This window comes from Lacerta agilis, chromosome 1 (assembly GCF_009819535.1).
Source record: "Lacerta agilis isolate rLacAgi1 chromosome 1, rLacAgi1.pri, whole genome shotgun sequence".
NCBI lineage: Eukaryota > Metazoa > Chordata > Lepidosauria > Squamata > Lacertidae > Lacerta > Lacerta agilis.
The window spans coordinates 66,145,062-66,172,552 of record NC_046312.1 but is presented as its reverse complement, the minus strand read 5'-3'; the positions used below and the strand labels follow the sequence as shown (position 1 = coordinate 66,172,552).

The 27,491-nt window shown below is 41.8% G+C and overlaps 1 protein-coding gene across 1 annotated transcript in view; it reads right to left on the bottom strand.

Annotated features, from left to right (window-relative positions):
- Positions 1-1,024: 1,024 nt before the first annotated feature.
- GALNT18 (polypeptide N-acetylgalactosaminyltransferase 18) overlaps positions 1,025-27,491 on the bottom strand; it is a 258,779-nt gene continuing 232,312 nt past the window's right edge. Inside the window, exons 10-11 of the mRNA XM_033152496.1 lie at positions 13,400-13,564; positions 1,025-1,496 (exon numbers count right to left, since the gene is read on the bottom strand). Of these exons, the coding sequence (XP_033008387.1) occupies positions 1,350-1,496; positions 13,400-13,564 (312 nt within the window). The 3' untranslated portion in view covers positions 1,025-1,349. The remainder of the gene's footprint in view (positions 1,497-13,399; positions 13,565-27,491) is intronic.

Sequence of the window (27,491 nt, the reverse complement as noted above, 5' to 3'; positions counted from 1 at the left end):
AGTGGAGTAATGAATAAAGCAGTTAAGTCTGCCAGTGTGAGACTATCTAACTTTGGGAGCTTCCAGAGAGGCTGTATATTGAGCATGCATGCTGATATGTTTGCGTAAAGCCTGTGTTTGAGTAGCTTGTCTATTAAGCATTCATGATTATATATATATGTGTGTGTGTATATATATACGCGCGCGCGCGCACACACACACACACACACATATATATTCATGCAGAGATTATAAGACATTAGGGAACTAGTGGAGGTTTTGTCCTTTCTCTTGTTAGACTTTTTGCAGTTGGAAAAGTGACAGGATAATAGTAATAAAAAGTAGATAATAACCACCAAATGTTGGCAAATAAACAGCCCATCTGCCCAAGTACCCTATATAAGTTTGTAATAGTTTGGGTTTGAGGTATCACAGTGGTGGCTAACCCTTTTCAGGTCAAGGTCAGCTCTCTGGGTGTGCGTCTGAAGTGAAAAAGTAGGTATTTTATGAATAAAAATATATATGGAGATATAGTGTAGTGTTACCTCTACCTTTTTGCATCACATTTCGTAAAAGAATAGTAAGGGGGTGTTGTGGGGTCACAGAAAACACTTTGACATCTCAGTGGGGGGACCCGTAGGATAGATATGCCAATATTTTCAAAAAAGCTAAAAAGGGGGCCTGTGGTGTTCATCAGTAAATATATAGAATATATTTGTTTTAAATACTCCCTGGGAAAATGAATCTCTAAGGTGCTACCACAGTGCAAATAAATAAATAAAAAGGAATGAAGAAAGGCAAATGACATGTAGCAATTCTAAAATTTTATGTGTATTTTTAAATATACACAAATGCTGTGATACTATTTATGGTTGAAATGCCAAGAATTTTTATTTTTATGCAAGGGAATGTCTCCGTAAATGAATGGCACTGATGCAAGGAATGTTCCTTGCAAAGGCATAAGAAAAAAGCAGATTAGAAATCTATTGAGCACTTGGGTTGTCTCAAATCTGTTCCGCAACAAACTCATCAAACAAAGACAGTATTAGGCTGTGTTTTTAATCAATAAAATTTTATTGTCCGAGTTATAAATATTCTCCATTTGTTCCCTATTTACAGTTGCAAAATATTTTAAGATATTCTACCATTACCTGTCATTCAGCATCTCTCTATAAATGCCATGAAAATGTCATTATGAAATAAAAATCTCTGTTCTCAGCCCCACAAATCCAACACCCAGCCACTCACACACGCACACACAAAGGTTAAAAGAAGAAAATATATACAGTACAGCAGGCAACATTGCAAACGGTTGCTACACAGTAGCAAGAAAATTGTGTAGAAGGATTGTTGTTGTTTTTCCTGAAAGTCTATAATGGCAAGCTTTTCAGGATGTTTGTGATAGACCAGCGCTGGCCGGAACATTTCTGTAAAACTAGCTGAAATCCAAATTCATTATCACTGTTTTCCTGCAGCTCCAGACAACGTTTGGATTTTCTGTTCTGGATTGGACCTCCCTTTAAAAACGAAGAAAGAAAAAGACATTTAATCAAAAGTCAGCTATCACCACTTCCGTCTCATGATCATTTGGATTTAATAGTCATTCAGCAGTCAGCCATAAGTGAGTATCCATGTGGGAAACAATCAGATTGAAACCAAGATTCAATTCACTGCTCAACCATGATGATCTATCATAGGGTCTCAAGAGTATCCTGAGTGCTACCAGCCAGGAGTATTTTTTAGCATTGCCCACTCAATGTTCTCCCACTGTAAGCTACATAACCTTCCATGTTTCAGCAGGCACATCCTGCTAATATTCACCACTGGAATAGCTCAGTCGGTAGAGCATGAGACTCTTAACTGCAGGGTTGTGGGTTTAAGTCCCACATTGGGCAAAAGATTCCTGCATTGCAGGAAGTTGAACTAGATGGCCCTTGTGGTCCCTTCCAACTCTACTATTCTATGATTCTATGATTCTTACTGGGTCAGGAGAATCAGTTCCACATTAGAATACCTAGTCAAGAAGCGGCAATATCACAATGTCGTTGTGAGGACCTGTGTACACAGCTCCTGGGAAGAAGTGAAGAATATAAACTCTTATAAGCCAATATAGTCTTGTGCAAACTTGCTTCAGTATATGTCCTACTAAGATTCCCAAATAAACCTGCAGTGAGATTATGCTACAAGACACAGAAACTCCAAAACCCAGTGCAAATGTCAAAGATGGCAGCAGGTTGAGAAAGAAGCTTTGCAAACACCCAAACTGAGAGTAAATAGCTTTCTGTAGATTTGTCCAACCCTGCAATCCTAAGCATTTTATCTAAAACCAACAGGAATTACTTCAGTATAACTAACTGCTGGCTTTTAATTTGCATTTGTAGAATAGCCATTGCTGATTTGCTACAACCTGATATCTTTTTGAACCACATCTGTCTTTGCCTAGTTAAGTCTACATAACACCTTCTCCATTCTGTTCTAAGACTCAAATGTATTGAGAAAGCATTTTGAGATTCTTCATATGGAGTGATTCAAAAATGAAATAAAATGTAACAATAGTCATTTCAACAGAAATAGGAAGTTTCTAACAGAAATAAATTACGTGAAATCCTGCCTGTATAAAAATCAACAGCAACCAGATATTACAGCCACTTGGCTGATTTAGTACTGTCAAGTAACTGTGCAGTTTTCCACTTCTAGGACTTCACATATTTTCCCCCATATAATGCTTATTTTAGCAATGGAAAAAATATGCTAAATTTGTGTTAGCAGTCATGAAAAGAAAAGGAAGCTTCTTAAAGTAACACTTTAAAGTAACAAATTAATTAGGGTGGCCAGGTGTCCTACTTTACAGAGGAGAGTCCTCTATTTGAAGGACTATCCAGTCCAAGGACAGGATGAAACCTGCACAGTATCTAACAGATCCTCACTCGAATGTCAGCTACTTCCTTCCATATTCTACTTTGAGATTGTGAGATCAGAGGCAGACTGCATGGCATCATCACCAGCCAGCTGGTTTCCTTTCTTCTCTTGCTCTGTAAACTATCTCTCGTCTCAAAGTTTTAATCCCAACCAGGATAGTATCATAAAGGAAAAAAGAATCCAGTTTTCCACCATTTTGGTTGGGTAACTGGCCTTAAGAGGAGCCTGGCTGAATCTGACCAAGAGTTCAGCATTCCTCCCACCAGAGGCCTATGGGAGGCCTAAAAGCAGGAGATGGATGCAATTAATAATAATAATAATAATAATAATTTGCTTATTGGATTTATATACTGCCCTATACCCAGGGGTCCTGCAGGTGTTCTCTAACAACTGGTGTTCAGAGGGTTGTGAATTATGCCAGATGAGCTAATAAAGCAGAATTTGATGTCAATATATATAAAAAGAATAAGTCTCAATTTCATTTACCATACTCCTAATACAAGATTAGAGCTTGACTATTATTTTTCTCCTTAAATGCTAGTTACCACCTGCTTTCAAGGTTACGTTTACTCTGAAAGGCTATGAATGACTCCTATAACAAAGGGAGAGATTGAGCTACTTAATTGGGAAAAGAACTATTAATCTTATCCTGACATTGTTGTCCAAACTTAATACCATCCTATGCTTTGTGATTCTGATAAATTCTATTAATTTCAATCTCTCGTGTTTTTTTTCTTTCAATGGAGAAAAAACAATATACTTTCTTCCCTTTTTGCTGAATAGAAGTCAGATTCTCAAGGTTGAGTTTGAAGTGTTAGTCACTATTAAGACAAAAGCAGCTATGTAGATAAAAGGAATAAAGGGAGATAAAAGCAGGAGTTGTACAAAGATTGGGTACTTAAAAAGGATAATGGCGTCCAATTGTGCATAGCGTATATTCCTAGTTGAACGATTCACAATAAATAATTTATTGGATTATTTTAACCCCATTCTCTGCTCACCGCATTAGCTATATCAGCGTTCAGTATATTACAAATCAGTTTTGCACTACTAGACTGAAGTACTGGATTGACTCATGCCCATTGGAGTGGACATGAAGAGGAGATGGGCTGCTCATATTTCAATGATATAATTCATATACGTCTTGGCTTTGGTTGACTGACTGGAAGACTGCAACTAGTAGGTGGCAAGTCACCGGGTGATTATATTGACCCAACTAATTGTTTCAACCACCCATGATTGCAACTATTAGACAATTGCAACTATTGCCCCATGATGCAACTATTAGACAATTTCCTAAGATAAGACAGTTTACACATTCAAGATATGAAATGAAAAGCTGTAATTAATTATCCTGTGACAAATGTAGCATGAAACATTATTAAACTACAGCAATGGGTCAGTGAATTACAAGAGGGCGATAGCCAACTGTGGTGTCTTGCTTGTGCAAATGGGACCTACCCTTCCTCTCTCCTGCAGCCCCCTGTGCACCCCGCTCCTCCACATGCAGCTGCTGGGTGACCTTGGACTAGTCACACTTCTCTGAAGTCTCTCAGCACCACTCACCTCACAGAATGTTTGTTGTGGGGGAGGAAGGGAAAGGAGATTGTTAGCCGCTTTGAGACTCCTTCGGGTAGTGATAAAGCGGGATATCAAATCCAAACTCTTCTTCTTCTTCCCCAAAACTGGTTCTGGGATGTTGGCATCCACCTCCAATCCAGATTGGGGGGTTGCAGTGAGGAGGAAGGAAAGTCCTGCAAAATCTACTGGAAAGATGTTGGATCTCTCCCATAATGTCTGTTCCTTATACCAGTATGGAGGTTGCAACAATCCAGTAAGAAAGGAGCACATTCTATAAGTTATATAACCATATTCAGTATAAGATCCTTGGTTTGCTGGATACATCCATGTTCAACAACCAATGTGGTATAACCATAGTAAGGATTTGGGTTCTCTTTTCACCTAGATTTGCTACAGTTTTTGTTATTATTTATTAGATTTATATGCCACCCTTCATCAAACGATTTCAGGATGGTTGACATGTTATTTCCTGTTCCTTGGTGTTTATTCTTACTGTGCTGTTATGCAAAGCCAATCCTCTTAGAACGCCACAGATTCAGTGAATAGGGATGAATTTCGCAAAGCTGAAATTTCCAAAAGGAACCTGCAATATATTGAAAATTCAAAGTGCAAAAACTCTGCCCCTGAAAGGGAGGTAGGAGGGGAAGCTATTTTTGTTTATTTTTCTTTCCTTCTTCACCCTCCAGAAACCTACTCCAGATAACTGGGATATTCTCTACAGTGCAGATCAGGAGAAAGGGGATTTGGCAAAAGTCACCTTGCTTCTCCCTTCAAGAATGTGAGTCTGCATTAGATCAGAGTCCCTACCACGAATGAAAGAGCCACTCAGGACTGAAGTCTTACTATTCAGAAGTCCATCTCTACAGTACTTACGTTTTCCTGCCAAAGTGCACAAGGAAAGCCATTATACAGCAGTGATCAAAAAATACTTTTTGCTAACCTTTCTGTCCCAATTGTGGGAAACTGTTTTCTTTACTGAGATTCTTGACTTACATAGTGATTTTCTATTTTGCAAATTTACAATAATGAAGTAATGATGAAACCGACTGAATGCTTATATTAGACTATCCTCAAAATGTGCATGCATTTACAGTTTTCATTAACATCAACTCTTGCAATCTATTTCTCTTATAATGGGAATGCTAGAGTGGATAACCATTTATATTATTTTTGTAGTACTTAACAACTATTTTATATATGAACATCTAATACTTTTTTTTAATTAAGACATTTTAATAAAGACAATTTAAATCCGGCTGGAAGACAATGGCATATAGCAATGGAAATTAAATACTGAAGGAAAGTTAATAGTGCAAGCCCTACTGAGTTTAATAGGGCTGAACTGGATTAAAAACTGGGATTATCCATTGTTTATTGCGCATTCATTCTGAACTATTTGCATGGAGGTTATTCAACACCTGCAGTTTACTGGACATTTATCCTGCTTTGTTTAGGCGGATTTTCTGTCAACCAATTGCTATCCCACACTTTCTAGTGCATTTTCCAATCATTTCCTTTAACACAAAAAGTTTGCTTGCTTTTTTTTAAATGGGTTTGTTCTGCAGGAGTATCAGAGCACTTTAATCCACTAAATGTCTTGGCATGCAATGGATTCTCTCCTGTACATAAGAACATAAAAAGAGCCTGCTGGATCAGGCCAATGACCCACATCGTTCAGCATCCTGTTCTCAGCAGACTACCACAGGCCAGTGCACGCAGGATTTGAGCGCAAAAGCACTTTCCCCTGTGATTTCCAGAAACTAGTGTTCAGAAACATTACTGCTTCCAACTGCAGAGACAGAGCATACCCCGCGTGACTAGTAACCTTTGACAGCCCTCTCTTTCATGAATTTGTCTATTCCTCTTTTAAAGTAATCTAGGTTGGTGGCCATTGCTGCCCCCTGTGGGAACAAGTTCCACAGTTCAACTATGCACTGCATGAATACTTTTTTTCTGTCCCGAATCTAAACATTCATTTTCTTTGGATGCCCATGAGTTCTAGTATTATGAAAAAGCGAGAAAAACAGTGAGTCTAGAGAGGACCCTTATGAAGTGTGTGATGTCAACATGCAAAATTTTCCCCCATCTCCAAACAAGTGCTTCAATCTTCCTCCACCACCAACACCTAATGAAGTCTCCCAGGTTCCTCTGCAACAGAGAGGGGAAGACAATAACTACAACATATGCTGCCTCCCCGAAATAAGACCCTTGCTGTAGCCCCACAGAAACCAGGTATTACGCCTGCAAAATCTGAGCTTGCATTTCTGCAAAATCTGAGCCCCCAATTCTCAATAGAAGCTACATTACCACTTGAAGCATTAGGAGGTGATGGCTACAACTGTCAATGAATGTGTGTGAACACTTGGCTCCCATGGAAGAAGAGGAGTTTGGGTTTGATATCCCCCTTTATCACTACCCGAAGGAGTCTCAAAGCGGCTAACATTCTCCTTTCCCTTCCTCCCCCACAACAAACACTCTGTGAGGTGAGTGGGGCTGAGAGACTTCAAAGAAGTGTGACTAGCCCAAGGTCACCCAGGAGCTGCATGTGGAGGAGTGGAGACACGAACTGGTTCACCAGATTACGAGTCTGCCGCTCTTAACCACTACACCATGCTGGCTCTCGAAGCAAACTCAGCCATCTTCTTTAAACCTAAGGAGTTCAGTGCAGGCAAGAAGTCTGTGCTGACACAATCAGTAGGAGAGAGAAGAGAGAAAAACATGGCTGTCGAAAAGAAAGCTCCATTAAAGCTGGCTGCCTATCAAAGGCTTCACTCAGGTTACTTTATATTTTAGATGCACTCATAAAATATGGAGAGAACTGCTAAATAAAAAGCATCGGGGGAAAGGTAATGCTGCTGCTGTGTTTATTGCCCTCCCAAGGTTTAAAAGAAAGTTTAATGCCACTCCTCTCTCCCAGTTAACTTTTTCCTCATGAAAACACTCATTTCTATAATCAAACATGAATCCCAGAACGTACAATTCCAGCCTGCAAGAGGATCTCCTGTAGCAGTGCTACTTTCAGCAAAGCAAAACAAGATAGCAACTGCCATCTTCTTAAACAGAGATGATCACCCCAAAACAATGCACCAGCAAATCTACCCCCTGCATGAAGTAAATAAAAGATTCCTGCACTGCAAGGCAGTGGTCTAGATGACCAGTGCGGTCCTTCCAACTCCTCAGTTCTATGAACATGTGGAGGAGCAACAAGACTGTGTCACCTGCTGTCCGCAGCTCCGCTTTCCCTGTGTTCATGGGCTCTGTGTGCACAGAGTGGCCTTCCCTGACTTGGTGCCCTCCAGAGGTTTTGGATTACAACTCCCATAATCCCTGACCCCTGGCTCTGCTGGCAGCACTGATGGACGTTGTAGTCAGAAATGTCTGAAAAACACCAGGCTGTGGGAGGCTGGCACTGAGCTTTTTCTGCATGGAAGCTCTCTACATGAATGGGGATCCTTCTTTGTTGTAGGCCAATGGACACATGGAGACAGTGGTCACAATCTAGCTTCCCTCCAATGTACTCAGTCTACATAGTTTCCACTTGTGGATATGGTCGTTGTAAAGTCAGCCAGAGCCGCAGAATTCAGCTGAAAGCTGGATGATAAAACATTAGCCTTAATTGTTTCTAGTTTTCAGTTTATCCGTTTTCTAACAGCCCCCTCTCCATCCTAAAGAAAAACAACCCAAATCTTGAGCAAACAAGACAAAAAGCAACAGCAAAGAAGTCAAGTGGAAAAGATTGTAAAAAAAAAATCACTTGGAAAATACTGAACATAAGCCTCCTTCTTTTACTCTCTCTTTTCAGCATCCCTGTGTTTTTATTGTATTGTTAAACTAAGGAGAGTAGCACACTATTTCAGTCTGACAGGCCATTTCTGGGGAACAATTATGAGCCACAGCAAAAGATGGTGAAATGTGTTCAGTTATTTAGGATGGGTGTACCATTTGCTTGGTTACTTAGCAGCTGTATCATGTTACCACAACATTAATTTTGCTTTGTGCTTCTGCTGAGTTTAGTTAACATTTAGACCACTCAATGTGGTGCATCCCAACAGGGCATAATTATACTCAGAGGGTCCTATAATAACTACTAAGCAGCGCTAGCAATGCAGAGAGATGAATGGGAAGTGCTGTGACAGAAATGTTAATTAGAGGCATCAGTAATACTTATTTGGACCTCAGAACCATATACCTTCTAAGAGGTGTTGCTGGGCAATGGCATCTAAAATGTCCATTACGTTTGCTGGAAAAGTAAAGTGCTCAACTGAAGGCTATTAAATGTGTCATGAACAAAACTGAGGAGGAAAATGTTACCTTAGTAACCATGTTTGTTTTCCGGTTGGGTGGTGTGTTGAAAATGGGTAGAAATGTTTGCCCAATTAAGAATGAAGCCAATGTTTCCTAAATGCTGCTTCATTTGCCATAGATTGTGAAAGCATGCAGTTGACTGTAAAGGTTGTGATTTCATCCTGTTCTCTGAGATCCCTGATGTGACTGTTCCCAGGAAGAAGTCTCATAAAAAAAATAGTCTCAAAGCATGGGGAAGCAATTTCAACAAATAGGCTTGAAAAACAAGTACATTCACATAATTTAGGGAGATTGGTATATGTTTTCTCCAATGAAAACACAATTTCCCCTCTCCCCAATTTAAATGAAATTGAATTGTTGGGGTGTGCTGAGACTTTAGCTGCCTGAATAAACCGGAAACAGATACATAAATTAGAGTTAAGTAATTCACATTTTACTAACCTTTTCGATTTGAGATTGAAAATAAGCATGCAGATGAGGGCGATAAAAGTTTCTCACCAAAGACTCCCGAGGATGTTCAGCTGTCATGGGGTTGTCTGTAGACTTCCAGTAACAGAAGCATTTTGCCTCTGAATATCAGTTTTTATGGTACCAATATGTATCCTTCTTGTGGTTTCCACAAGCTGGTCACTGGTTAGCCACTGTGAGAACAGAAGGCTGGGCTAGGTGCAATAGGACTTTTCAAAGTTATAAGAGGAAAAAAATTATGGCTTTTATGGGTGGAGGAGTTAAAAACAAACAGCAAAAGCCTCTGAGCCTGGGACATGTCGTTATCAAGACCATACATTAATTTGGCTCAAGACACTCCCTAGAGGAAGGGGTGGAGGCGGGGAAAATATCACACTACATGTTCTCTTGTTTTCTGTAAACTATGTTTTTCATTGATGGATAAATCATCTGCTTTCAGTAGCCATTCTTGAATTGTTGGGGTGTGTTGAGACTTTAAACTCCATAAACGTATTTCTTTGGGCAACCAGAGCAGCTTGTGATATAAATGTCCTGTGTCCTTCCTTGCCTTGAGGGCCCATATAATCTGTATATAACCTTATATCAGAGTGCTGGAATGTGAAAGCTCATGGAGCACTTAGAACAGTGTTGTAATTTTGAATAAAATACTTATCAAAATGCACTGTACACAGTTCTCAGTTCTGTTTCTCAAGCATTTTACATGGGAATTGTTCTACGTATATCAAATGTCCAAGACTGCTGCTGCCTTTCAGTCTCTGGATGTATTTATGCACTTGCTGGCACTAGAGGACAAAAAGCCATTTTTGAATTCTGTCTACATCCTAGTCAACACAGGTTCTTCACTTGACATACAAATGAAACAGAGAACCAATGTAAGGCCACTGGAAATGAGCACCTACCAAGGGGGAAGGGTAGCTCTAATGCCCTCAGTGCCTGGAATACACATGCGGCAAAAACAGTCAGGTAACAACTGGGTTGTCTCAGCCGATCAGCAGGCAAGCACTTCCATGATGCTGAATTTAACTTCCCCTGACTCCACACATGTCTTATGTTGCTATAAGAACATAAAAAGGATCCTGCTGATCAAGTCAAAGGCCCATATAACCTAGCATTCTGTTCTCACAGCAGCTAATCAGATTCCTATGGGAAGCTCACAAGCAGATTCTCCCTCCCTACTTGTGATTCCTAGCAACTGGCATTCAGAGGCCTACTGCTTATGGCAGTGGAGATAGACATAAAGTTCTTCAGGCTACATTCTCTCTTGATTGTTTCTTATGTACAACCTCTTTCAGCCCCATACTACCACACTTGAAAATGGCCTAAGAACATGCTTTCAATATGGCAGTCATGGTTTGGGAGTGAACAGATTACAATACACTCAATGTATACACACACACACACACACACACACTTTTACTTTGGTTCTCAAACACCTTGTGATGCGAACATTTTGGCTGCTGAATGCTGCAAAACTGGAAGTGAGTGTTCCAGTTTGCGAACTTTTCTTGGAAGCCGAATGTCCGACGCGGCTTCCGACTGAGTGCAGGAAGCTCCTGCAGCCAACTGGAAGCCGCACCTTGGTTTTCCAACATTTTTGGAAGTTGAACAGACTTTCGTAACGGATTCCGTTCGATAACCAAGGTACGACTGTGTATATATATATATAGAGAGAGAGAGATAAAGAACCCCTGGATGGTTAAGTCCAGCCAAAGGCGACTATGGGTGCGGTACTCATCTCACTTTTCAGGCTGAGGGAGCCGGCGTTTGTTCACAGCTAGCTTTCTGGGTCATGTGGCCAGCACGACTAGACTGCTTCTGGTGTAATGGAACACCGTGACAGAAGGCAGAGTGCTTTCCCACTGCAGCAGTACCTATTTATCTACTTGTACTGGCATGCTTTTGAACTGCTAGGTTGGCGGAAGCTGGGACAGAGCAACAGGAGCTCACCACCGTCGAGCAGATTCGAACCGCCGACCTTCCAATCAGCCTGGCCAAGAAGCTCAGTGGTTTAGACCACAGTGCTACCCACATCCACACACACACACACCAGACATCTGCTTATACAGTAGTTGCCTTCAAGTTGTAAGCACCATGGCTAACTACAATTGCAGCGGCTGCTGCTATATCTCTTAGGAAAATCCTCTTAGAGGGTGTGTGGAAATACAGACATTCTGGTTTGTTTTTAACAAACAGTTTCATATGCCCATGGACATATTTAATCTTTGAATCACTCTAAGCTGCAATTTGACAGCTCCCTCATACTTCCCCATTCCTTCCAAACACTTAGTTAGGTACGGGCAAAAGTCAAACTTCAGTCTCTTCACAATTTGAATGTATTTACGAAATGCAATGCTGTGGCCGTTTAAACTGATATATAATAAGTTTCCGCTGAAACCAATTCCTTGGAAACAATCTATTTAGCTATATTCACACCCACATGGCTTTGGGTTGATACAGGTGGAGGGTTTGGGAGAGTGCGTGTGCAGCTCTGTTTTTAGGATCTAGTTTATAATGCAACTTTTTTGTTTTTTAAAAAATATATCCTTACAATAAATGCAATAACAAGACTGCAAAACATGTCCTTTGGCCTTCCCTCCAAATGCTGTGCTAGGGCTTGGTTTGCAGACCTTTTCCAGCTGTCTTGGAACCTAGTACCACAAGATCTTCACTACCCAAATGACTCTGTTGTAATGGTAGTCAAAAGCTTCCCAGGTGATTAGGCCTTTATATGTGCTTTCCAAATGCTAAGATAAGAAGCTGAATTTAACAATAATGAATATCATGGAAAGGGAAACTAAGATTTGGAAGGCCACTGAAAGTTGTTTGAAGCTTTGTTATTGTTGGCTTGAGCTTTAACTCCACTGGTGTAGCGGGATATTTAAAGCACTCTGTTTTCATACAGGCACTCAAAACAATTTATTCCACTGTAATTTCACATATGCCATAAGGACTACTCTCAAGTTTATAGTTTCATTCAAGATGGAAGCACTGCCCTACCCTGTGCATTTTCACAATGTTGTAAATGTTAAAATATGATCATTTGAGCGTTCTTACAAACAGATTTTTTTCATTTTCTCAGAGAGGCATACTCGTTTTGCTAGATGAAATGGAAGCAAGTACAATACAATGTGCAAACATCTCTCTGAGTCCTTGATTACTCTCATTAGTTTCCTTGTAGCTTACAGCATGCAAACCTACTTTGCATCACATTATGTGTTCTGAAACAACAACACTTTAATCACACTGGGTATTAGCAAAACAATCCTTTCTGAACAGCATGCCTTTAATTATTCCTTTGCCTCTTATCATCCGGAGACAAAGAAAGGAGCTTCATCTTCCCTTCTTCAGAGCTTTGTCTGTGGGTGTTAGGAGGAGTGTTTTCTGACATCTATTTTAACTTGCAGCGATATTTCACGGACACCACCACTTGTAAAGATGGTGACAAGGATTCAAAAGGGAGGCCACTATGCATATCCATACACAAATTTGACCCCCCCTCCCAGTTATCCAGTCTTCTCTCTGAAGTCCCCCAAAGTTTTCTATAGGTTGGGATCTTTTTGGGGTGTGTGGGGGGGAGCATTCCGTCATGGAAGCCAAAAATGGAGAACCTCATTTCTATTGGCCAAATATGACTGTTGAGGTCTTTCTATTCAACCCTTGGGACTGTTCCCAGGTTGCTCCCTCACCAGCCCTGATCCATGCCCTCCTCAAATGCTTTTGCTTTGCTGCAATATGTCCTTGAACTGTGATAGTGTCTCTTACTTTTCTGGATGGAAGAGGAAAAGACGTTTGGGGGAGGGCATGTAGAAATCTCTGGCTTCCATGTGACTAGAATGAAGCTTTTTATACAAAGTTATGAGACATTTATCTGGCCCCACCCACTTTTTAATCTGGCCCCACCCACTACTGGCAAGCTGCCCATGAGGGAATGCATACCTTGCTATGAAAATGGTACCCTATCCCTGGTTTAAGCTTTCATACCTGCAGTCTGAAGTAACACCATCCAGAGGCAGAGGCTTCCCATCTCATCTACCATTTGCTTTTCAAAGTAACACAGACGTTTCTTATTTGCAGAGCTGAGAAGTCATTCATAATTCAGTGAAAGCTGCAAACTCATGTTTTGTTTTGAAATAAAAATAAAAATCACCTGAGTAAATTGCCAGTAAAGCTTCATCCTCTTGGCTTTGGCGTAACTGCATTCAATTAGTCGGGGTCTGCTGTTCACATCTACCAGGCATCTGTTGTCATCATCATCAATGGTAGGACTTAGAACACCCACATGGAACTGCTGGTTACCTGTGTAATAGACGTTCTGCAATGAGAAAACAGAACACATTCAGGGCTTTGAAGATGCAGGCAACATTTCTATCAGAAACCAATGGCAAGAGTTAATGTATGGACCTGAACTGAATCTCACACCACGCTTCAGCAACTAAAAGTCCTTTTTTCTAGTAAGAAGCAGCATGATATTTTAAAGAAGGCAGATCAAGCTACCTGCTTGGTAGGACAATATAGTTCATGCACACTGTGGTAATTTACCTAGGTACCCATCTGTATTCTTCATATTAATTTAATAATTAATAATTTAATTTAATAATTATAGTGCAGGAGTTTACAGGTTAACAAACAATAAAAGTAAGCAAGATACAACAGATACAGCATAAATCAATGCACAGCATGAATTTAACAGAAACGTTTAAAAGACTTGATGCTACACCTGGTGCTGAAAATAACATAAAGAAGGTAGTTGGTGAGCCTTTCTGGAGAAGCTATTCCATAGTAGATGTGCTACTACCAAAAAGACCCTCTTCTTGTTATCTACCCACTGTACTTCACTGTCTTAATTGGACAGCAAGAACTAGAACATCTATCTTTTTGTGTTTTGTACAGAGCATAGGTTTTTAGATATCATCTATTTAATGGTGTTGGGAGGAGGGATCTGGAGAATATTTTCAGACAAGATAGACCTATACAAAAGGGATGTGCTCCACTTGAATCAGGATAGAATAACAGAATTGTCTAGAAATAGACCACTTGAGCTCACTATCAAAAAGGTGCCAGATTGGTTTTATAATCATTCAGATGGGGGAGGAAAGTCCTAGGTACTGAGAATGCAGGGGAACAATTCAGGAGGGCCAAGGCACCATTAGGTAAAACATTTGGTGAGAGGCACTGTGTATATGTGTGAATATTCTGCAATGTATACACACAAGCCAAATACGGTAGTTCAAGCTGGAATACTTGAATGTTGGAGTGCTAAATAAAGCTGGCCAATGTAATCAACATTGACTAAAGCAATTGCACCAGAATGATACAAAATACAGAATGGAGGCTGACATTTGCTCTAGAAACACAGTGGTGAGAAATGACCTGGCCTTGGATTCACTTCACGCCATATATAATCTTCAAGACTGGTTGATAATTGTTGATGATATTAACAAAAAGGAGACCTTTGAATCTCCTGGTGAAAGCCTTTTATGTGGCTCTGAGAAGTCTCTGTTGTCATTGAGACAGATAATACGTTCTTCTGCTCTGACTCAACTGACATCTCACTCTGGATCTCAACAGATGGCACTCCTGGCACCTTTATACCACAGAGACTGCTAACAATCACACTTGTCTCGCTCTTTCAAAGGCACAAGTTGTCTAACTAGATCAGGCTTCAAGAAGCATCCAAGCATGTGGGCAGTGCCGAAGATAACGACTGTGTGATCTTATTGTTGCTCCACCATTAAATGTTAATTACTGAAACGGATGATGTGTGAGTCTTCACACTCCATATGGACTTGTGTTTTAGAAAAGTTTGAGGGAAATGACTTCCTGTGGGTCTTGATAGCACTTCTTGGTATCTATTTATTATTGATGCTGTGTATAATTGACATCATATTTGTACATGCAACAGTGAGTACTTTGTCGTAAAATATTAAGCACAAAGGAGGAAGAAGAAAGAGCACACATAGAACAGTCAGGGGCTCTGCAGCTCAGGACAGGGATTTGTGTTTACTGCAGCAAAAAGCTCACTTCTATCATTCTTTATTAGGTTGTTGACAAGAGCTTGCAAATATTTTTGATATGGAGGAAGTATAAGAGAGACCATAGATGAAGTCATATGAACCTGAATAATCAAAATTATCTGCAAAAGCAGCATGAATGAATGATAGAAGTGAGCTTTTTATAGCTCCTTCTGATCTGGAATTAACTTCTTTATTAATCTGTCCTAATACCCTACTCACCTTTTATATGCTGCCATTTACTCCATATCTACTCCAAGAATTTGTGATGTGCTGATATAAATGGAGGGTGGCTTTTTTTTATCAAGATAAGATTAATAAAGATTATTTTTTAAAAAAGTAGGAGGTTAAAATATGTATGCAAGCAGAGCAGTTATAGTGCCCTGGTAAACTTTTTAGACAGATTATTGAACGCTCAAGTGTATAAAGCAGATACTTTTGCAGAGAAAGAGAGGACTGAATGATTTGGAGATTAAACAACAAGAAGGAATCAGATTCCTTTTTATAGGAGTGTTACTCTTTTTATGGCTTGCTTGTTCATTATAGAGGAAGGAAAGGGAAGGAAAAATACCAGCAGAAGCTTTGGCCTGTTACATATTAGTATTTGTTATTTCACCACTAACAAGATAAAACAAATAGATTCTGACTGTATTTCTACATCCAGTTAAATCATTTGGTTTGGGGCTGAGGGTTATATTTGGCTAAATCATACACAGAGTAGCTCCACTGAAATAAATAATTTAGTTAGATACAACCCTAAATGTACTTAAATTCATGCTAGCTTGTGGTTTGCATGACACAGAACTCTTCTGGGACACAATAGATTCCATTCAACAAATGCACAATTGTACAGTAGTACATCGGAAGTTGAACAGAATCCATTCCGGAAGTCCGTTCGACTTCCGGAACGTTCAACTTCCAAAGCGCGGCTTCTGATTGGCTGCAGGAAGCTCCTGCAGCCAATTGGAAGTCCCGGAAGCCCTGTTGGATGTTCAGCTTCCAAAAGAACATTCAAAAGCTGGAAAACCCACTTCCGGTTTCCAATCGTTCGGGAGCTGGAATGTTCGACTCCCAAGGCGTTCGGGAGCCAAGGTACGACTGTATATGGCTCAATATTTCATTGTGTGTGTGTGTGGGGGGGGTACTTTCTGCTTTCTAACCACATTTTAAAATTTTAGCTCCCCAATTCATAAATCTCGTTATAAACATAAGCATGGAGGTTCTCATTGCCATGGACTTGTCCAATAATTCATTTGCTGAGTATTTATAAAGTGCTTTCCCCCAGATCTTTCAAGTCATGCACCTAAGGTCACTAAATAAACATGTTATACTTTTCCCAGTTTATTGTTCATTTGCTTAACTACTTGTCTAGCCTAGCTAGATTAACTGCCCTGAGACCCCTGGGTATAGGGCAGTATATAAAATCAATAAATAAATACATAGCTCTGAAAGAAACATGAAGGAATGCACACCCAGTGGGGTTGTCTCTACTGTCCCTTCACATGATAGCCTACATGGTTTCATAATACCTGAATAGGTAACACTAAATGTGAAGTATGTTTCACTTCCTCTCCCCCCGCCCCAAGTTTTAAGGTTAGGATATAAATAAAGTGTGCCAGTTTTAATGACCGATCAAATATATGAATTACTGAATTGCTAATTTATATCAAAAATTAAAAACAACATACACATCTAAAAAACAAACAAACTTGTTTACACACTGATATTGCAGCTTGATCCAAGCCAAGTTAACTTTAAAAGTCCATTTGTTCCCATTGGCCCAAGTCTTATTGGCCTTTCGTTTAATCACTCCTGACTGCAGAGGCACAGGGCCAAACTAGACAACATTAATTGCATGGAAGCAATTAACAGACAGAGCTTTAAAATTTAAATAGCTGCCACCAGTGGGGGGCAATTCAACAGAACTGTGACATGCAAACATTTGATTGATTGCATTTACACCTTACCTTTTCTTCCAAAGAGCTCAAGGTGGCCTACCTAGTGCTCCCCCTCTCTCCTCATTTAATCCAACCAACCACCTTGTGAGCTAGGTTAGACTGAGAGGCAGTGACTGGGCTCAAGGTAAGCCTATTTCACCCTTGCTCTGCCTGCTTTGTGCCTTGAGATCCTTAGCATGCAAGCCGAGCCTCCTAAAATAGATTAATAACTGTACTTTCTCAGCCATCCCCACATTTCTTAAGCACATCATCCTAGGTAAGATACAGAATTTCTGCCCAGGGAAACAGCATCTTCTTCAAAGGGGAAGTCTTGACTCCAGTAATGCTAACAATAAAATGTTGCCAAGCTATCATGGGATGAACATTTGACACGAAGTAAATAACAAACTTTGAAAACCCACTGTAAGTGATAAAGACTTCACTTGATGAAGAATGCTCCCATCACTGTAAATTATTCATTGAGGCCTGGTCTACCGTGTAGCAAAAAGTTACAGCAAGGTGTCCAACTTAACACAAGATGATTATCTGAAAGATAAATCGCCAGCTCCCTGGTGAAAGCTTAATGCAATATACACCAATTTCCCAGCCTGAAAGCTATTCCTGATCCTTTTGGCAGCTTTTCCAAGTGAAAACACACAGGAGAATGGTGTGCTGTTGCACATTTGAAATGAGTGGATTCGGGAATGGCAGTTTACTTTCTAGCAGGTAACTTTCCCCCCTTGGAATGACAAAACTGTCAGCCTTGCAGGGACATTGCTTCTTATAGTCCTAGTGCAACACTCTCATCATTTTCTCTGCCTTTTTAGGCCATGAACTGATGATTATTTGGATCATTTGTAATTTGAGATTTAAGAAGGCATCGTTTGCCATTTTGCCCTGCATTCATCATTGGTTTTTTTCCGTGGCAGTTTACACCCAAAACTAGGTTATATGCCTTACTGTGGAAAAGAAATATGTAACTTGTGTAATTTACACAATTAATTGCATAAATTACACATAATGTGCACGTTACATATAATATTATTGCATCCCACTCATTTCGATTTAAAGTGAACACAAGCCAAATTGGGGGGGGGGATTAATTTTGTATCGTTTGTGGACTGAAAGAAATAGTGGTGAACACTGATTGTATTTGCTGGATTGATTTCAATTACCGATGCAGGATGAATTAGCAAACATCAGCAATTTCTGTTCCCATTTCCATCAGAACTCTCTGACATCCATGTTTGTAGTACACATCTATGGAAACTGATCACAAGGAATTAAGGCTTTGTTAAAAGTGCACATACTCATTTCCCCTCCTTTTCAAACTTGTCACATATCACCTTTTCCCCTTCATTTCCAAAAATGTTTGGATTTTATTGTCTTTTACTTGATTTTTGCTCAGTCCAGGAGTAGGCTACTGAGGCTGGTAGTCAGTGGCGTTGCTAGCCTCTGCGCTGCTGGGGGCGGCGGCAGCGCAGAGGAACCCCCCTGGGGGAGGGGCACGACGCGTGCGTCGTGACGTCATCATGACGTCACGACGCACGTGGGTGCAGAAAGGGGGAATTTCCCCCTTTCCGAGGCTTTTTTTTCGGCGGGGGGGGGGGTCGACTAGCGAGGAGGGCGTGACAAGCGTGACACCCTCCTCGCTAGTCGACCCCCCCCCGCCGAAAAAAAAGCGGCGGAAAGGGGAAAAAAGAAGCAGAGCCGGCGCTCTGCATTCAAGCCCCGGCTCTGCTTCCTTTCCCCGCCCCCCCGCGGGTTTTTTCGGCGGGGGGGTCGACTAGCGAGGAGGGCGTGACAAGCGTGACACCCTCCTCGCTAGTCGACCCCCCCGCCGAAAAAAAAGCGGCGGAAAGGGGAAAAAAGAAGCAGAGCCGGCGCTCTGCATTCAAGCGCCGGCTCTGCTTCCTTTCCCCGCCCCCCCGCGGGTTTTTTCGGCGGGGGGGGGGTCGACTAGCGAGGAGGGGTGACAAGCGTGACACCCTCCTCGCTGGTCGACCCCCCCCCGCCGAAAAAAAGCGGCGTAAAGGGGAAAAAAGCAGAGCCGGCGCTCTGCATTCAAGCCCCGGCTCTGCTTCCTTTCCCCGCCCCCCCCCCGCGGGTTTTTTCGGGGGTTTTTTCGGCGGGGGGGGTCGACTAGCGAGGAGGGCGTGACAAGCGTGACACCCTCCTGGCTGGTCGACCCCCCCCCCGAAAAAAAGCGGCGGAAAGGGGAAAAAAGCAGAGCCGGCGCTCTGCATTCAAGCCCCGGCTCTGCTTCCTTTCCCCGCCCCCCCCCGCGGGTTTTTTCGGGGTTTTTTTGGCGGGGGGGTCGACTAGCGAGGAGGGGTGACAAGCGTGACACCCTCCCTCGCTGGTCGACCCCCCCCCCCGCCGAAAAAAAGCAGCGGATAGCACCCCTTCCAGGTGCTGCTGGGTGAGGGAGGGAGCGGCGGTGCGTGGGCGTGGCAAGAGGGGCCGCCGCTTGTCACCCCCACCCGCCGCTTTTCACCCTGTCACTGGGGGCGTACCGCCCCCACCGCCCCTCCCCAGCGACGCCCCTGCTGGTAGTAGATTTTACATTGAGGACTGAAGCAACCCAGAAATACAGATCTCAAAGTAAAATCTCATGAAAGGTAAAGCATGACTTATATTGTCACTTATAGAAAGCAGTGGAAATGCATTGAAGCACAAAAATGAAGCACATGGTACAAAACAAAATCACAATAAAATCTTTGAAATTTAAATAGCAGTGGTACTTAAATGATCAATATGAGACTCCTAAATATACTTATTTGGAAATAAATGTCATTTAAATCAATGGGATTTATTTCTGAAATGTTAAAATTGGATTGTTCAGATCTTTATAATTCCTTCTCTTTATTGAACAAATACTTCTGAATTATTTTCTATTGATATTTTTGTAATGAAAAACTACACCCTGAGACGTCAAACACAGACACACTCCAGTCAACACCAGATACTTCAGAACTAATGATTTCTACTGTATAATTAAAGTACTTACTTAACTCTACACTATTTAAATCAGTATGTTTTAACATGCTTAGCTTTTGCTGTATCAGGCCTTGAGTTTTTCTAAAGGGCAAATGCAAATATGCAAGAGTAAAATGGCTGGTAAAATCTCTCTCTCTCTCTTTTAATCCCACTTTTCTTTCTTGTCACTTCCTTTGTCCTTTTAGAAATTGTTTTGGGGTTATAAATGGAATATGCTTTGCTTACTTTTCTAAAACGCTATATGCACTCGACAAAGCCTTTATAGAAGGATAAAATTATTGCTTAGTTTGTGAGTGAAAATATCTCTGCTTTTTCCACCATTGTGATGTACCAGCATTCAAGCAAAATAAAGGTGTTTTTTTTTTTTTTGCCAGTTGTCAGGATTCATACAAAGGAGACTCTTGCTTTCTAAGTATCCCAAGCCCACTGCTATGAAAGCAGAAGCATAGATTGTAACTTGAACCCTCCAGCAATTGAATTTCTTCCTTAGGGGCAAAAAATAGACCTACTGTTTTCACAAATCTCTGGCTTTGTCTTAAGCTTTTAGTACACAACTGAAAAAGCACCGAGGATCAAGTGTAAGGGGCCCAAAGCCAGTACAGTGGTATAATCTCTGCATTATACCAGCACTAGCTCTATGTTCTCATGTTACTATCTTAAGAAATACAAATGCACACTGCCTTAATTCCTTAGAGTATAAATAAGTTGTATATTTATATTTATCCAAGAACATAAATAATGATATAGTACTGCCTTATTTCTTATAAATCTTTGGTGCTACTGCATTCTACATACAACAGGGCTGCTCTAGAGTCACACAGGATCCTAGCTGTCTCCTATTCACAATGACTTTGGAGAGAACAGTGTGTTTCTCAGCCAAACTCAAGAAAATACAGTAATAAAAAGCACTGGTGGCATGTCTCATTTCACCACCTGAAGGGAAATGGGAAGGTGCTGCCCCTGTCCCCTCGGCTCCTGTCCCCTCGGCAGATCAAAATAGCAATCTGTTGAAACATAATTTATCTTATGAATTCAACTGGCAATTAATGCAACCAGAATGGTGCTTGGCCCTATTTGGAAGATGTTGAAGGTAGTTAATGTAGTCTGGAAATGCCCCAATGTGTGTAGAATCTTAATTCAGAACAGGAAACTCTTTTAGGTCTTTCTTAAATCTCTCTCATTCTTCAATTCCTACGCACACTAAGGAATCTATCTATTTATCTGTCTATTATACCGTATATCTATCCATCTATTTACACACACACACACACACACACCCCAGTCCAGTGAACATGTTTCATGTACAGTAAATGCTTCATGTGTCTGTTTCATGACCACATCCATTAGTGTCTCTGGTATCTCAAACAATGGCCTTCAGATGGGAGGAACCTGTCTTGGACCCCCCCCCCCAACACACACTTGATTGTGAAGTTTATGCCTCTCTTCAGCAGAACCTGAATTCTCCTCTCCATCACTACGCACCCCACATAAAGCCACTTGTTTTTTGCAAGCTCCTGTCTGTCTGTCTGTCTGTCTGTCTAGAATGCATTCCTTGAGGGTACTTGGGGTGTTAAGATCCCTCAACCTCTTTAAGAGCCGACTCATATATAATGAAAGGCTCTTAGACTGATCACTCTAGAGATACCTGTGCAGAAAAACCTGCATGTAAGTATTACCAAGTGTTGTTATTTAATGGAGAGGAAGTTGAGACTTTGATTATAAAAGGCAGCAGAAGAGACATACTCTGATCTTAGCACTATGATCCCACTGTGCAAGACTGGAGATAGGCCTCTGCCTGCTGCTTTTTAAATAGCAAACAGAGACTTGAACTCGAACTTTGACTCTCCAGACATTATAAGGATATTAGGTGACTGCTAGGTGGGTGGATACAGTCTCTGAGCTAAAAAATGTTTCCTACTCCTGATTTAGCATGCTGAGAATGATCTGTGGTGAGCTACACTTCTCCCACCTCTACTTCCTTTAGTGTGACTACAGAGAGGAGCTGAAATTAACCATAGCATGTCATGTTATCCAAACATGACAAACTGTGGCTGATGTTAACAATCGTTTGTTTGAAGCACAATGGTTTCGAATCATGGGCTATGAAGCTTGTTTGTTGCAATAAACCACTGTCAACATTATCCACAGTTTAGGGTTCATGTAACACACTAAACTGTGGCTAAGGAAAATGGCAAATGACAGCATCTGTACTCTTCCTTGCAACTGTGACAGGGGAGGAGAAAGGACAGGGGAGCATGCAGACCTGAGATTCACTGTGGGTTGTTCTCATCACAGGAAACTATGGTTTTACCATGATGTCCAAATGTAGCCTCTAAAACTGGAGACAATAGCTAGCAAGGTATTTATTTATTTATTTGATTAATGTTGCCTACAGACCTCATACTTTCCTGCTCACCAGTTGAAAATGGCTAATGAACTAACAGTTCAAAGTTCCTGAAGTGTAACAATTACTTGAGATCTGGAACTAGTTTGCTCTATCTCCCCCTGGAGATTAGCTACTTTGGCATTTCTAGCTGAATCAATTTACTAATTAATCTCACTTCATTGATTATCTTTTCCTGCAGGTGTTCTAATTAACATGTCAGGCAAAATCCAAGCTTCACATTTCAAGTCAACAATTTTGAAATCTGACTGCTTTGAAACAATGTAAAATGCTATAAACAAACACCACACAGCAGAACTCAAATAGAAATAAGGAAAGGTGGACTTAAAAAATTAAAAACAAACTATTCCTGATAAATAATTACTAAAGGGGGGGATCAAAAGAATCCTATAATTTATCTGTCTAATGTAGAGTCAGGGACACTAATCACGTTATATGAAGTCAAGTTTTCTCTATTTAGGAATGAAGATTAATAAATATATACTGAAAAGTGCTTGACAGCAAGCAATATTTTTATAAGATGAAATCACTTGCTTCAAAGTAATAATAAAGATGTCACTCGTGCCAATCCTTGGGTATTTACTCAGAAGTAAATTTCATCGATTTCAATGGAATTTGTTTTTGAGAAAATGTTTTCCATCTTGGTATATAAACTGCACTTCCAGCAGCAATATTACGTTTATTCCACTTACAACGAAGCCGTAAACACATTTGCTTGGAAGCCAGTCCTATTGATTTTAGGGGCACTTAGTTTCACATAAGTGTACTTAAGATTGAAGCAAAGTCATCTGCAAATTCAATGCCTTTTGAATTTAGCTCTCAGGAGATTCAATGCTGCTACAAACACTACACAGTTATAATGCACAGAAATAAAGACTTCATGTTTTAGTAAGGCATGGAAAGTGAAGCAGAAAAAGCATAATAGTTGTAAGCCAGGATCTGTATCATGTTTTCCAAAAGCAATAAATAGCTTCTGCCCCAACAAGTTTCTAAAAAAAGCTTTACAAAAGCACCCAAAAGGTTTGTGAAATCTTCCCTTAAACCCAGCTATTTCTTTAACTAACTAACTAATTAATTAATTAATCAATCAATATGCAAACAGTTCAGTCATTTTTTTAAAAAAGGCAACTTTCTTCTCTGTCTTAAATGTTTACATGAGGCTGTGTTGGTAGATCCACCCTTGATGTCATGTGTGATGACATCCAAGGTTATGATCCTTGGATGTACATGTACTGGTATGAATGTCTGCATAGGTCAAGCCTATGAGTAAAATCAGCTTTTGCTAGTTAGGGGTCAGCACCAACCCACAGGTGTTCAGGAGTCACGGCTAGTGCCAAACAGGACATCAGAGGTAGGGTTACCAGAATGGCCCCACCACTCCATCTACAAACTATAGAATATTAATAAATAGGGCCCTGAATGTTATCTGAATACCCAATATCATGCCTAACAGATGTTGGACCACACCTCCCATCAGCCCTAGTGAGCACGGTCAATGGAAAGGATGATGGGAGTTTTAGTCCACAACATCTATAGGGCACCATATTGACTAACTCTGATTTAGAATATGCTGATTCCGCTCAACACTACTTGCCAGCAATTTGTGAACATCTCAGCATTCACAATGACACACTCCATCTTTTGGTGTAGTACTTTGTTTATCCACTCTCACTGGATGGCAGGTATCTGGATGAAGAAAGCATGAGGGCCAGTTGCTAGGAGGCAACCGGGCCAAAGCTTCCTTGTCCAATTCCAGCTGTGCAATATTGACTGGCTGGGATAGACAGTAAACAGAGAGGCACAATCTTCTGAAAGTATGGGAACTTCTGCATGATGTTTTCAATCTGCAGTGCATTACTTTCAATGGCCTGCAAACATGTGTGGGGAAATGCATGAAAAGTAAAAGGAAGGGGTTTCTTTTAAAAAACAACTGAAGTACCTCAAAATGGCAAGTTTTGCAGCAAAAATCAAAACTCACAGAAATTCAGTGCCATAGTCAGAACACCCTGAGGAAGAATATGGCAGTTTGGGAATCAGAATTTAAATGAAACCTATGTACTAGGACTCCACGTTATAAACAGTGGCACTGGTACAGGCTGTGCCCATGAATAAACTATCAGGTCAACAAAGCAAAGCAAACCAAACCAAACCATGGAGCAGATGGTTCAGCGGTAGTATGCAGTTAGTTGATTCCCCACTTCCAAACTTAAGTCACAAATATTTCTTGCATAACAGTTCTTCTTCACCATAGAATAATAATGGACACCTTCTGTTTGAGCCTTTTTAAAAAAGTGAATAATTAATCCCAAGATGAATCTCTGTTGTTGGTAAAATACCATATAAATGTACATTATTTCTAGGACACCACTTTGAATTGTGCAAAGCATTGATGCTCTGGTACACAAGCACTTAATAAATTGAACATGGGAGACAAATAAAGGAATATTTGGAGAATCAAACTAAGCTTTCAGGCGCCATCAATAATTCCACTAAGCTGTTATAACTTGCAGCAGAAGCAAATTGGTATAAAATGCTAAGAGGTCTCTTACAAATCTGCTTGTTTCCAGCTGAATCCCTGAAATAAAAACAAACTGCATTTTCTTTCCACTCTGGAATTAAAATTGCTGGCTTCTCAACCTTTTTTGAAAGAGAGCTTTGTATTTATCACAGGCAGAACCACAGGAGGACCTGCACGTGAGACTGAACGTCTAGCACTATTAGCTCTTAGTGTCTTGCCCATGTCAAGACTTACAATGAGAGGGTAGTGGGGAAACCTAGAGAATTAAAAATTGTACCACTTGTACTTAAGGACTTACCGTATATACGTGAGTATAAGCCGACGCAAATATAAGCCGAGGCACCTAATTTGACCACAAAAAACTGGGAAAACTTATTGACTTAAGTATAAGCCGAGGGTGGGAAATGCAGCAGCTACTGGTAAATTTCAAAAATAAAAATAAATACCAATAAAAGGCTTGGAAAGAAAGGGTCTCTTACAGGGAGGGCTCAGGGGGTAAGGGGGCATATTGTGGGTACATTTCAGGGGGCAAGGGGAATATTCTGGAATGGATTAAGGGGGAAGGGGGCAGATTCTGGGAAGGTTTCAGGGTGGGTGGGGCATATTTAGGGAGGGCATGAGAGGCAAGGAGGCATATTCTGGGAAAGTTTCAGGGTGGGCAGTTTCTAGGGTGGGCAGAGCTGGGATGGGCAGGGGTTAAGAGGGAAGGCTTGGAAAGAAAGGGTCTCTTTACAGGGAGGGCTCAGGGGGAGGGGGCATATTCAGGGAGGAATTAAGGGGGGAGATTCTGGAATGGATTAAGGGGGAAGGGGGTTGATTCTGGGAATGTTTCAGGGGTGGTTGGGGCATATTTAGGGAGGGCATCAAGGGCAAGGGGGCATATTCTGGGAAAGTTTCAGGGTGGGTAGCTTCTAGGGTGGGCAGAGCTGGGATGGGGGAAGGGGTTAAGAGGGAAGGCTTGGAAAGAAAGGGTCTCTTTACAGGGAGGGCTCAGGGGGAGGGGGCATATTCAGGGAGGAATTAAGGGAGCAGATTCTTGTAAGGTTTCAGGGGTTGATAGTTTCAGGGTGGGCAGTTTCTATGGTGGACTGAGCTGGGATGGGATGGGGGCAAAAGCAACAGGCTCTCTGGGGCTGAGCCGGCTCGCGCGCCTGCTCGTCCTCCTCCTGCTCCCGCTGCCCCTGTCGCTACCTCTGTTCCCCTTTGGGGAGAAGGGACGGGAGGAGGAGGAGCAGTGACTGCTCTGTGCAAGGCATCGGAGAGGAAAAACATCGAGGAGCACTTTCTCCCCACTTTTCCCTCCCCGATGCCTTCCGCAGAGCAGGCACAGGATCATAGAGTCTCAGCGCAGTTTCTACAGTGGGCAGAGCTCGGATGGGCAGGGGTAGAGCAGGCACAGGATCATAGAGTCTCAGCACAGTTTCTACAGTGGGCAGAGCTGGGATGGGCAGGGGTAGAGCAGGCACAGGATCATAGAGTCTCAGCGCAGTTTCTACAGTGGGCAGAGCTGGGATGGGCAGGGGTAGAGCAGGCACAGGATCATAGAGTCTCAGCGCAGTTTCTACAGTGGGCAGAGCTGGGATGGGCAGGGGTAGAGCAGGCACAGGATCATAGAGTCTCAGCGCAGTTTCTACAGTGGGCAGAGCTGGGATGGGCAGGGGTTAAGAGGGAAGGCTTGGAAAGAAAGGTCTCTTTACAGGGAGGGCTCAGGGGGAGGGGGCATATTCAGGGAGGAATTAAGGGGGGGAGTTTCTGGGAAGGTTTCAGGGGTGGGTAGTTTCAGGGTGGGCAGTTTCTATGGCGGACTGAGCTGGGATGGGATGGGGGCAAAAGCAACAGGCTCTCTGGGGCTGAGCCGGCTCGCGCGCCTGCTCGATACTTGTCCTCCTCCTGCTCCCGCTGCCCCGTCGCTACCTCTGTTCCCCTTCGGGGAGAAGGGACGGGAGGAGGAGGAGGAGGAGGAGGCGATCCTCGCGCAGAGCAGGCACAGGAGGAGGGATCAGAGAGCAGGCACAGATGGGGGATCGGCAGGGCAGGGGAGACAAGCAGCAAGAAAGGATCCCTTTCTTGCCGCTTGTCCCTTTGCAGCCGCCCGCATCACTTGAGTATAAGCCGAGGGCGGCTTTTTCAGCCCAAAAAATGGGCTGAAAAAGTCGGCTTATACTCACGTATATACGGTAAAAGATGAAGAACCGATTAAAGAGCACGTTGGATGCTAACAGACTGGTTCACGCAAGCTAGTAGACCCTTTGTGGCTAACTTGGGAGGGTGTAAAGCAGCCACACTATTTGGGGCTGGGCAGCATGCATGCTGTTGGAGATTGTCACGTGCTTCTGGGTTTTGTGCAGTCATAGAAGCTCCAGAAAGAG